Source organism: Solanum dulcamara, chromosome 4 (genome assembly GCF_947179165.1).
Source record: "Solanum dulcamara chromosome 4, daSolDulc1.2, whole genome shotgun sequence".
NCBI lineage: Eukaryota > Viridiplantae > Streptophyta > Magnoliopsida > Solanales > Solanaceae > Solanum > Solanum dulcamara.
This window is the reverse complement of record NC_077240.1, coordinates 23,114,854-23,128,072: the sequence shown is the minus strand read 5'-3', so window position 1 is coordinate 23,128,072 and position 13,219 is coordinate 23,114,854. Positions and strand designations below refer to the sequence as shown.

General features: G+C 38.0%; 1 protein-coding gene and 1 pseudogene across 2 annotated transcripts; one reads left to right on the top strand and one right to left on the bottom strand.

The window, feature by feature from the left end:
• The first annotated feature begins 1,034 nt into the window (after positions 1 to 1,034).
• On the top strand, positions 1,035 to 12,667 carry LOC129886994 (disease resistance protein RGA2-like). 2 transcript variants are annotated; one of them, XM_055961920.1, is made up of 3 exons: positions 1,035 to 4,673; positions 11,049 to 11,502; positions 11,976 to 12,667. In XM_055961920.1, exon 1 carries the CDS (start codon positions 1,113 to 1,115, stop codon positions 4,608 to 4,610), a length of 3,498 nt encoding a protein of 1,165 aa, XP_055817895.1. In that variant the 5' UTR covers positions 1,035 to 1,112; the 3' UTR covers positions 4,611 to 4,673; positions 11,049 to 11,502; positions 11,976 to 12,667. The 2 variants fall into 2 exon arrangements, with proteins under 2 accessions (XP_055817895.1, XP_055817896.1); XM_055961921.1 differs by having other exon boundaries at positions 11,620 to 12,667.
• LOC129884113 (uncharacterized) lies at positions 5,274 to 7,938 on the bottom strand (annotated as a pseudogene).
• Positions 12,668 to 13,219: the final 552 nt, after the last annotated feature.

Here is a 13,219-nt window from a genome sequence, read left to right as displayed (position 1 = left end):
CTGCTATATCATGGCGATCTACAAAACAGTCCATTGTTGCTACTTCTTCAAATCATGCAGAAATAATAGCAATTCATGAAGCAAGTAGAGAATGTGTGTGGTTGAGATCGATGATACAGTTCATCAAAGAAAGATGTGGTCTGGAAAATAATGTTAAAGTACCCACAATTATATTCGAAGACAATGCCGCATGCATAGCTCAATTGAAAGGTGGCTTCATAAAAGGAGACAGAACGAAACATATTTCACTAAAATTATTCTTCACACATGATCTTCAGAAGAACGGTGAAATTGATGTACAACAAGTTCGTTCAAGTGATAATCTTGTAGATTTATTCACAAAGGCATTACCAACATCAACTTTTGAGAAGCTAAGGCATAAGGTTGGAATGCGCCGTCTCCAAAATATCAAATGAAGTTTTCATCAGGGGGAGTAAAATACGCGCTGCACTCTTTTTTCCTTAACCAAGGTTTTGTCCCACTGGGTTTTCCTGGTAAGGTTTTTAATGAGGCAGTACTCAAGGCGTATTACCAGATATGTGTACTCTTTTTCTTTCACTAGGTTTTTTCCACTGAATTTTTACTAGTAAGATTTTAACGAGGCATAACATCTATGGATATTGAATTTTTTTTTATTACGTAAACATCCAAGGGGGAGTGTTAGGAAAATTGATGTTATTTTCCCAAGTGGGGCCCACTTGAAGTGGGCAACTTGCCCACTTGGGCTGCTATCATGTTGAGTCCTCTTATATATATGCCAACATTGGCACTAAGATGAAAGCCAAGAAAATATACACAAAACACGCACAATTCTTCTCTTTTCTTCTTTCCCTCATTATCTTTCTCTAATTAATTTTGCTAAATTAGTTATTTTTATAACAAAAAATACATATTTATACATTATAAAACAATAAATAATAACCATTCAAACAAAGTGTTTTGGGATAACAATCCACCACTTATCCCACAATAGTAAGTTCACCAACCTAACTACCCCTCAATTGACTATTTTGGACCTTTTCTCTAATTTATCCCTAGTTGTATAATGAAACTTTCATTTTCATTTTCTCATTTGCGACTCAGAATTAGCATTAACTTAGCCAAAAGAAAGTATGACAGAAATCCTATACACTCTTGCAGCTGAAATCTTGATGAAGTTGGGTTCCTTAGCAACCCAAGAGCTTGGATCATTATGGGGCCTCAAAGATGATCTTTCCAAGCTCAGAGATACAGTTTCTGCCATGGAAGCTGTATTTCTTGACGTAGAGGAGAAGCAAGGGGAAAGCCGCGAGGTCAAAAATTGGGTCCGGAAGCTCAGAACTGTGTTTTTCGAGGCTGATGATTTGTTGGATGACTTCTACACAGAGATTACTCGGCGCAATTTGCTGATACAGAAAAACCCATCAAAGAAAATATCTATTTTCTTCTCGAAATCAAATCCTGTTCTGTATAGTCTTGAGATCCATCATCGTCTCAAGGTTATTAGAGGAAAACTTGAAGCAATTGAGAAAGACAAGCATATGTTGCACCTTGTTGAAAAGCAATCAGTTGATTTTGAGCTTCCAGATAGGGAGACTCATTCCTTTGTGAACGTTGACGAGGTCATCGGAAGGGAAGATGAGAAAATGGCTATAGTCGATTGCCTGCTAGATGTTCGAGAAAATGTTTCTGTGGTTCCTATAGTTGGTATTGGGGGACTTGGAAAAACAACACTTGCACAACTGGTTTATAATGACGACCGAGTTAAGATACATTTTGAGCTGAGAATTTGGGTGTACGTTTCACCCATTTTTAATGTGAAACTCATTGTGGAAAAGATGATTGAATCCATCACTAGTATGAAACCTCAAAGCCTCCATTTTGACAGGTTGCAAGACCAACTTAGAAAAGAAATTGATGGTAAGAAGTACCTCCTTGTTTTAGATGATATGTGGAATGAAAATCGCGAAACTTGGTTGAAATTACAGGATCTTTTGGTTGGTGGTGCTAGAGGAAGTAAAGTATTGGTGACCACTCGATCGGGACTAGTTGCAGCAGCTGTGGGTACTGCTGCACCATGTAATCTAAAAGGTCTGCCTGAAGACATGTCTTGGTCCCTGTTTAGTAAATTGGCATTTAAGCCAGGTGAAGAAATAAATTCATCGTTAGTGGCAATTGGTAAGGAAATATTGAGAAAATGTGCTGGTGTTCCTTTGGCAATAAGGATCTTAGGGAGCTTTTTGTATTATAAAGAGACTGAAGCTGAATGGTTGTATGTCAAAAATCATCGACTCACAGACATGGCGGAAAGTGCAGACGTTGAAATTTTGCCAATTCTAAAGTTGAGTTATGATCATCTTCCAATACATTTGAAGCATTGTTTCAGTTATTGTTCATTATTCCAAAGGAATCAAACGATTTGCAAGAAAACCTTGATCCAGTTATGGATAGCCCAAGGTTTTATCAGGTCAAATGATGAGGAAAATGAATGTCTGGAGGATGTTGGAGAACGTTACTTCATGGGTCTGCTGAGAAGGTCCTTTTTTCAGGATGTTAAAGAGCATAGGTTGGGCAATATCATCAGCTGCAAAATGCATGATCTGATTCATGACCTAGCAAAAATGGTTGCAGAGAATGAGACTGTGATGCTAACTTCTGCAGGAAATAATTCAAGTGTTAATATTTGCCATTTGTCAGTTGGTCCTGTTCATGATTCAGCATGGGAGCTCCCTCACTCCTTGCTCAAAGAAAGGAATTTACGCACGTTTTTTATGCCAACTACGTCAAAGGATTCCCTGAAATCAGGAAGATTTATTGGGTCAGAATTTTTTTTGAAACAAAGTAAATTAGTGGTGGATACAGTTATATCAAATTTCAGGAGCCTAAGAGTATTGGATCTACATGGCTTGGGAATCAATGAAGTGCCAGGTTCTGTGAGCATGTTGAAGCATCTAAGGTACATCGACCTATCTGAGAATAATTTTGTGACACTTCCAAAATCAATGAACAAAATGCTGAATTTGCAAACTCTGAAGCTGTCTTGTTGTTTTGACCTTTGTGAACTGCCGGAAAATATTCACAAAATGGTAAACATCCGACATCTAGAGCTTGATGGGTGTTTGAATTTGTCCAAAATGCCATGTAGGATTGGACAGTTAACTTCTCTTAGGACTTTATCACAGTTTGTCATAGGTCAAGAAACCTCTAAGAGTTCTAGAGTTAGTGCAGTGTTAACCGACTTGAATGGTCTTGTCAAGCTCGGAGGAAAATTAACACTTAGAAATTTGGGCTGCATAGAGTGTTTATGTCCTAAAATTGCTGATACAGTTCTGAAGAACAAGGAATACTTGCTATCACTGAGATTAGAATGGACAGACCAAGCCGCTGGTGATGAATATAATGAGCTGTTGCTGGAAGGTCTGCAGCCACATGAAAATTTGAAGGTACTTTTCATAGAAAGATACAGAGGTCAAAGTTTCCCAAAATGGATGATGGTTGGCATGCACTCAGCACTACCAAAGTTAACAAAACTCACACTGAAGAATCTGAAAGTATGCAAAAGTCTTCCACCATTTGGGTGCCTTCCTTCTCTCCAATACCTTAAACTTGAAAGTTTGACCTTGCTAGAGTACATCGAACATACTTCCTGGGATGGATCTCAATTTAGAATGGAGCTACAAAAAGGATCTGCAATGTATTTCCCATCTTTGAAAGAATTGAAACTCTTTAACTTGCCTTGCTTGAAAGGATGGTGGAAAAAAGAAGTAATGGCTGGTGGAAAATTATCGTCATTTCCAGTCCAGCTCCTACTTTCATCATTTCCTTCACTCTCCAAGCTGACCATCCAAGATTGCCTTATGCTTGAGTTCATGCCAATTAATCCACGTCTTGAGGAATTAAACTTGATCAGAGTTAGCAATAAACTCTTGCAACAACTAATGATGCTTCTGGAAACAGCATTATCTGCAAATTGTTCATCTTTCCTTGCTGTCTCAAAATTGAAATCATTGTACATTCTTGATGTGAGAGAGTTATTCCTTTTACCAGAGGGATTGCAAAATTTGAGTCTGCTTGACCACTTGGAAATCTATAGTTGTCCAAACCTATCGAGTTTGCAAATAGAAGGAATGCAAGCGCTGAATATGCTCCGGTTTCTGCATGTTCATGACTGTGGGTTAACTGCTTTATCTGAAGCTATAAAGCATCTCTATGCTCTTGAAACACTAGTGATTAGCTCCTGCAAAGAGATTAATTTATCAACTGACAATGATCAGGAATATCTGCAATTTAAAGGCCTAAAAAGCCTCCAGATAGTATACATCCAAGAGATACCGAAATTGGTTCATTTACCAGTGTGGCTTCAGTATCTTCCTTCTTTGCGGGTGTTGCATATAGAGAAGTGTTATAGTTTACTTGACCTACCTGACTGGATCAGTGATCTAAAATCGCTCCATGAGCTTTTCATCTACAAGTGCCCAAAATTGACATCAATTCCTGCAGGAATGGTTCACCTTACTTCCCTTGAAGAACTCCGAATTCTCATGTGCCCTAATATCTGGAAAAGATGTCAAAATGAACAAGGAGAGGACTGGCCTAAAATAGCTCATATTCCAAAAGTCATTGTGAAGTGAGACTAGTATATGCATATTGTTGTGCTACCATCTTAGATGCAGTAAATGCTTGAAGTTTACATGGTATTTTTTAATCTTGTCAATAATATACATATGTTTTTTGTTTCCCGTCTCTTGCCTATTTTATGTGAACAACGTTTGTTTGTCAATGATATCCAAGCTTGGTGTATCAGTGATTTTTCATTTGCATCCATGAGTGTGACCTAGTGGTCAATAAATTGGGTTGAAAACTATATGGTCTCAGGTTCAAATCCCAGTAGAGGCGAAAACATTAGGTGATTTCTTCCAATTTATCCAAGCTTTGGAGGATAGAGTGACCCGATACCTATGATACCAAATTGAAGGTATCAAAACAGAAAAGAGAAAAGAAGAGGATAATAGGGAAGAACAGAGATAGAGAGATAGGGAGGGAGAGAGAGAATTAAGAGAAACTGAGAGATTGTATTCACAAATCACTTTTAGCATGTCTTACAAGAGTATTACAGATTCTACTTATACTAAATCAGGAATTGAAAGCAATTACAATGAAAATAGCAGTAACTAATTCTAACTAACTTTCCCGCCAAAAATCAGAAATGCAAATGGTGTGATCAATCCAACTCAGCAATGATGTGGCCTCCTAGCATGTGAATAAGATGAATCAGCTGCTTATGTGGATATTACTCAGCTCATATTGGTATCAATACCCCCCTGTGAAACAACACCTTTGTCCTCAAGGGTGACAGAAGGAAATCGAGTCGTGAGGGTAGAGGCCAACTCCCAGGTAGCATAACAGTGATCAAGACCAGACCATTTAATCAACCACTGAGCTACAGCCTTATTACCTCGCTTGATCATGCTTCGCTCCAAGATACAATCATGTTCCAGACAGTGAGCACTAGACAAATCAAGGACAGGAGGATGAACAATAACAGTAGGTAGTTCATGACAGAACTTGAGCTGAGATATGGGGTGAATAAGGACTTCAGGAGGAAGGAGAAGTTTGTAGGCCACAACACCTATCTTCTCAATAATAGGGTAAGGACCAAAATATGTTGAAGTTAATTTGTGGTGTGGAAAAATGAAGAGGGAAGATTGTCTATATGGCAGTACTTTAACAAACACCCAATCTCCAACCTGAAAGTGTTTGTCATACCTATGAGCATTGGCTTGAGATCGCATCCTTTGTTGAGCTCTATGCAAGTGAAATTTAGCCAACTGGAGCTTAAAGTTTCTGAGCAACATCATATCCTCAATAACATCAGAAGTAGAATCATCAGGAAAGTAAGGCAGGTGTAAAGGAGGAGGATAACCATATAGGAGCTCAAAGGGTGATGTATGAATAGAAGGATGGAGGCTGGAATTGTACCACCACTCAGCCAAGGGAAAATAGGACACCCAATCAGCAGGAGCATCAGTGCAAAATCACCTGAGATAGGTCTCAAGACATCTATTCAAAACCTCAGATTGGCCATTAGTTTGAGGGTGGTAATCTGTAGAAGTTTGCGAGGAAAAACCCTGGGCAGTCAAGAAGGCTTTCCAGAAAGTATTAATGAAAATAGGGTCCCTATTCACTGGTGATGGTATCAGGAAAACCATGTAACTTAAAGATGTTATCCAAGAAAATAGGAACAAGTGATTGTGCACTGTAAGGATGAGACAATGCAATGAAATGTCCGGACTTGGTCAACATATCAACTATCACCCAAATAACTGTCTTGCCCTTGGACTTAGGAAGACCTTCAATAAAATCCATAAAAAATGTCAGTCCATGGGAGGCTGGAATGGGTAAAGGTTGGAGCAAACCAGGTGAAGCTGAAGTATCATACTTGTTCCTCTTACAAACAACACACTTCTTCACAAAAGAGGCTATGTCTGATCTAATACCCTTCCAGTAAAAGTATGTCAAAACCTTTCTAGTAGTAGCATCAATACCTGAGTGACCAACAGTCGGGGTAGAATGCCATAAGGATAAGATCTTAGTCCTAAGAGTAGCATCCCTGCCAATAACCAATTTACCCTTTCTTCTTAGTTGGTCAGAGAACCAAGTAAAGTGCTTTTGAAGATGAACCTGTAACAATTGAATCAAAGCATTCAATTCTGGTTCAGCCAACCAACTAGCTTTGATTTCATCCCATAAATCCACCTGAACTGAGGACACCACAAGGGACATAAGCTCAACACCTTGGATTCTAGATAATGCATCAGCAGCTAAATTTTCCTTACCCTTCTTATATTGGATCTCAAATCAAATGGTAACAACTTAGCTAACCATCTAATCTGAGAGTCTCTGTGAAGTTTTTGTTCCAACAGATACTTTAATGCTTTCTGATCTGTCTTCACAATGAAATGTTGCCCAAGAAAATAGTGAGACCACTTAGTAACAGCAAACACCAATGCTAGCAATTCCTTTTCATACACAGATAAGGCAGCATGACAACTAGAAAGACCCTTGCTAATAAAAGCAATGGGGTGATCATTCTTCATCAATACAACACCAATACCAATGTCACTGGCATCTGTCTCAACAACAAAAGGAGTGGAATAATTAGGTAATGCTAGGACAGGAGCAGATGTCAATTACCTTCAAGTTATTGAAAGCTTGAGAAGCATTGTCAGATCATATGAAATTGTCCTTTTTCAGCAAATCAGTAAGTGGTCTACTAAGGACACCATATCCTTTAATGAATTTCCTGTAATACCCTGCTAGGCCTAAGAAACCTCTGAGTTGTTTGAGGTTGCCAGGAGTAGGCCAGTGTTGCACAGCATGAATTTTTCTAGGATCAGTAGAAACACCTTCACAAGATATGGAATGGCCTAAAATACTCCACTTTAGAAATTCCAAACACACATTTGGATTGTTTTGTCAATAAATGTTGCTGCACCATGATATCAAAAACAATATGTAGATGAGTAAGGTGTTCCTTTAAGGACTTACTATAGATCAGAATGTCATCAAAAAAGACCAAGACAAACTTCCTCAGGTGTTGTTGAAAAACATGATTCATCAAACATTGGAAAGTGGAGGGTGCATTAGTCAATCCAAAGGGCATTTCCAAAAACTCATAATGTCCCATATGAGTTTTAAAAGCTGTTTTGGGAATGTCTTCCACCACCATTCTGATCTGGTGGTAACCAGATCTCAAGTCTACCTTGGAGGACAATTTGACTCCTGCTAGCTCATCCAGAAGATGTCTGTAATAGGGATGGGAAATTTATCCTTTAGTGTGCTCTGGTTAAGCTCTCTATAATCAACACATAGCCTCCATGAGCCATCCTTTTTCCCCACTACTACCACAGGAGAAGAGAAGGGACTGTTGCTATACTGGATGACACCTTGCTTAAGCATGTCATTAACCAACTTCTCTATAATGTCTTTCTTCATGGATGAGTAGATGTATGGCCTGATATTAACAGGTTTAACCCCAGGTTCCAGAGGAATTTTATGATCAAATGGTCCTCTCTGTGGTGGTAGTGCCACAGGTTCAGCAAATATCCTGTTATATTGGGTAAGTAGTTGAGCAACCTCAGGAGGAGTACCCTCATCCTCGACAGATGTAATGAACAATGTTGTCCCTCCTCCATTGCACCACCATGTGAAGGTAATATCTGTAACAAGAACAATTCTACTTCATCTCCTGACAATTTATTTACAGCCTTAGAACTAGCCAACCTGCATTCCTCATGCACATCCTTAAGTACATGTTGTTTGCCTTGGTGAGTAAAAGACATAGTAAGTTCATTAAAGTCCATAGCCACTGGACCTAATGTCTTCATCCACAAAGCTCCCAAGACTATGTCATACCTACCAATAGGAAAAACTATCAGATCAGAATAGTAAGTGGTACCCTGTAACATCCATCCAAAATTCTTGACTAATCCTGATGTAACTTCCCTGGAATTGTTACCAAGGTTGACATAGCTCACAGGAGTAAGAACAATTGTGCATCCCAGCCTCTTAACAGACTCCACATCAATGAAGTTGTGAGTACTCCCACCATCAAGTAGAATCTGTACTGGCCTTTTACCACTGTATCCCATCACCTGAATAGTTTGAGCTCCCTTAATACCTGCAAGTGCACAATATGAGATCATAGGGGTTTCACCTTCAATTGTTGTTCAGTTTGTGTCCTCTGCTGGTTCAGTGATAGAAGAATCTATCACAGGTGATAACTCCTCTGTCACACAGTCCTCTAATTCCATCACAAACATATGTTTAGGCAGGTTACATTTGTGTCCAGGACTATACTTCTCATCACAAAAGTAACATAGGCCCTGAGCCCCTTTTGCTTGCATCTCAGCAGGTGAAATAGTCCTTCTAGATCTAGGATTGCCACCATTATTGATGTTGTCTATGACCCCTCTAGGACTTTGTTGGTAACTGAAGTTGGAAGGTCTAGCAATAGGCCCCTCTTTCCTCACAGAGTGACTACTCAGATCAACTGACCTAGACCCTCTTGTATTTGCAGACCAGGTTGCCTCAGCCAATTTAGCTAATCTACAAGCCTTTTGTAGAGTTTGAGGTTCATGCATTATAACAGTACCCAATAACTCCTCCAGTCCACCCAAAAAACAGGAAACAGCTTGAGGTTCAGGTAGGTTGCACTGGGCCAGCAACTTATCAAATGAGAACTGAAACTCCCTTACTGTGCCTGTTTGTCTCAACTGTTTCAACTCCAACATAGGATCAGAGAAATCATCCCCAAATGTTTCTGATATAGCTGCTAAATACTCATCCCAATGGAGTGGTACAAGAGGATTTCTGCATTTTAGATAGGACTGATGCCAAGCTAAAGCTTAATCATCTAAGTTCATAGAAACAAGCTTAATCCTATGATGCAAAGGTGTTTCATCTACTGAAAAATACTGTTCGATCCTATACAACCAAGTTTTGAGATTCTCATCATTGAAGCGAGGGAAGTTGAGGTTATGATTTTGAATGTGACCAGCCTGGTAGGGATTAGATCCGAGAATACTTGTTGTCAATGGAGGCCCTGTGTCTCTGGGAATTGAGGAAGATGCATTCTCCCTGTCCTGATGATGAGATGGATTCCATCCACTGAATCCTTGAGAGCATTCACAATTCTCAACATCTCTGCTTGCCTCCTATCCATGTCAGCTTTCATTTCGAGATGTTTCTCTTCCATAACAGTGCGTAAGTCGACTTGTTGAGCAGCCAAGTCTTCATATTGTTCCTGGAGATCATTTGCAGCACTTGTTTCCTTTCGAGGACCTATATTTCACCAATCACAACCTTAGCTCTGATACCAATTGATACCAAATTGAAGGTATCAAAACAGAACAGAGAAAAGAAGATGATAATAGGAAAGAACAGAGATAGAGAGATAGGGAGGGAGAGAGAGAGAATTAAGAGAAACTGAGAGAGTGTATTCAAAAATCACTTTTAGCATGCCTTACAAGAGTATTACAGATTCTACTTCTACTACAATCAGGAATTGAACGCAATTGCAATGAACAGAGCAGTAACTAATTCTATCTAACTTTCCCGCCAAAAATCAGAAATGCAAATGGTGTGATCAATCCAACTCAGCAATGACATGGCCTCCTAGCATGTGAATAAGATGAATCAGCTGCTTATGTGGATATTACTGAGCTCATATTGGTATCAACCTATTCTGGTGGGAGGTAGCAGGTATCCCTTGGAGTTCGTTGAGGTGCGGGTAAGCTAGCATGGACACCATAGTTACAAAGAATATTTCTCTCTCCTACACTCGATACTTCATTGGTGTAAAAATTAGGTCATGGACCAATTTACTGTGTTATGCCTTTACTGGTTTCACTGTGTAAACAGTGAATTTATTCTAATACTTAGGATTGAAATATTATCTGGCTTATAAAAAGGTAGAAAGTTAGCAGATTAGCAAGAAATTACCAGAATACCTAAAGTATTAATCTGGTTATCTTTTTGAATTAATGTTTTCTCGATCATTTTGCAGGTTATTTTAGTCACCTTTGTAGTGGAAAAAAAGGCTGTGAGTTGTAGGTATTTGATCTTAATCTATTTGTGTCAAGTGATACACATTCAGGTGAAGTGTTTTTTTTGGGTTGGTGGGAGAGGGGTAGTGTTCTGCTGTCTAGCTACTTTGTCGTGCTTGATATTGTGATCAACTATTATTGTCATCTATTTTCAGTATAAGCTGTTATTTTCTGAATGGTATTTCTGGTGATTGTTGTGCTGATCCTTTGCGACAGAAATAACTTTTGGGTTATGCTATATCTCTTAGTTTATTTGCAATGATTGTCTTATCTCAATTGAATTTTTTTAGAACTATTGCGAGAATTGACTGATAAACTTTTGTTATATCATGCAAACATATTACTTTGCAAATTGAAGTTTTTCAGTCCTGATTATACCATTTTCCAGTCAGCCTCTTTGGTTCTCTTATATTGCGCTGTAAGCAAAAGTTTTCTTACCATTCTTCAATGGGCTCGTGATAGGTTATGGTTTTAAGAAGAAATTTTACCCTGGAGTGAGGTCTGAAATGGGGAGGATACTGGAGATAATGAACAGGCAGGCGGGGTGTGTGTGTGTGGGGGGGGGGTGTGTGTGACCAATCTCATAGCATAGTGCAGTACTCTCTCGTAATGGACACACTTCACAGTAGGAAATCGTTCTTGTTCATTAAAGAGAAATGAAGCATTTGTGGAAAGGGTATCAAGGAAATCGATTAAACCTTTGCTTGCCACTGGTGCAATGCATTGAGACTTGGGTCACTGAGGACGTGGTTGAAGATATATAATGACTCATGGAGACCTGTTCTTGTGCTCAATGCTTTACAAGGTGATCATTGTTTGGTCCGACTACATGGAAGTTCTATGGAATTTAACATTCATAGATTACAAGTCAAGCCAACAAACTCGGAAAGATGGCAAATGGGTTTTGATCAGAAAGGTACACCTTATTCATCTGTGATAGTTATTTTTTGCCTCTTTGAAGAGGACTTGTGAACATTCAGGGTAAGTGTTTCATAATTAGGAGTGCATCTCATCATATATTATCTGTTCTCAGGGGCGGCTCAACAATGTTTTCCTCCATACCAAACACACCCTTAACGTACGTAGTTGGAGGAAGAAAATCATTTAAGGCTCAACCGCCAACTTTTTATGATCAAATATGTACAAGTCTTGCCTAATTACTAAAATTCACCTATACCTGCAAGAAGAGAAGAATCTATTAGTATTTGAGATGGTCTCAATGAATTAGCCACTAACTTTCAGTTGGTACTTGAGCTAAAACACAAATCTAATAAATATTGTGCGTTGTTGCCTTGTTACTGAATATTGCGCGAGCTTTTTATGTGGAAATAGTCAACAACATCCATTTCTTTTTTTTGATATTGACTAATGACATCACACAACCTACAGGAAAAGATGTCTTATCTACAATGGGATTCACCTTGTATAAACAATGACTGGAACTTAATATGATGGCTAAAAAATCCGGTGCCTGTATCTGATCTTTTGGTGCTGGTTGCTCTGTTACTGGTTATTCTGTTACTTCTGACCGGGACAAATCTATCGATTACTGTGTCTAAGAAACTGAAATATGCTTGTCTCCATGGCTTTAGAACGATCAAGATATAGCAAGGAACAAGAGTACTTGTAATAAATCCCAATCCAACACTCACAAAATCATTTATCAGGAAATTCATGGCTGCTGTCATTCTCTAGTACGGTTCTATTGTCCGACGAGTTTCCAACTGATGTAAGCTTGAAATGTTTTCTTGGGTTTGTCCACTGATTTGGTTTCCGGACAAGTTCAAAACTGAGGACATGCATACAACTTTGTCAATTCCACAGGAAACGCTCCATTGTGGTTGTTTCTAGACAAGTCTATTGAGGTAAGAAGTGATAAGTCTTACTAGTTAATTATTTTAGATTGTGATGTCTTGTTCCAACATGTTAAATCATATTATCTTACAAAAGTCCAATTATTATATTGTTCCTCAATAAAATGTAATCCCTCCCCTCTTCCCCTTCTATCCCCCATAACTAAATCTGTATGAATAAAGACAACGAATCATATCATGTAATTATCAAGTAAATTTTTTATTTCATATTTTTCTTTATTATATTGTTCACTACATAAAGTTATAAGATTGCTAATATCGATTTTTATTAACTTATCACTTGGCTTACCATAATCAATATCTCTTCTTAGAAGTATAAAATAGATATACTTATTTTATTTACTCGTAATTTTTTAAAAAAATTATTTTGTTATTTACATCTCTTCAATTTAAAATTCATGGACAGTAATATGTGTATTATCTAAATATTTTATTATTATTGTTGTTGTTGTTTTCGTCAAAATTACTTCAAAATATTATCTTCTCGCTCCCTCACACCTATGTCTTTGAATATTTTTTTACTGTATTTTAATTACTTTTCGCAAATTTGACTATAATTGAAAAAATTGTGTTACATGTCATAAACAATTGAAGTTTCTTCTCTTTTATTTTCTAAGTTTAGATTTAGTTACTTAGCTTTTTATATTTTAATGTTCATTGAATTCATTATTTATTGAGATTTTAATTATATGGTATACACAATTTGAAATTCTGCTCATTATAATAATAAAAAGTTTCTCTCATCTAAAATAAAGTCTT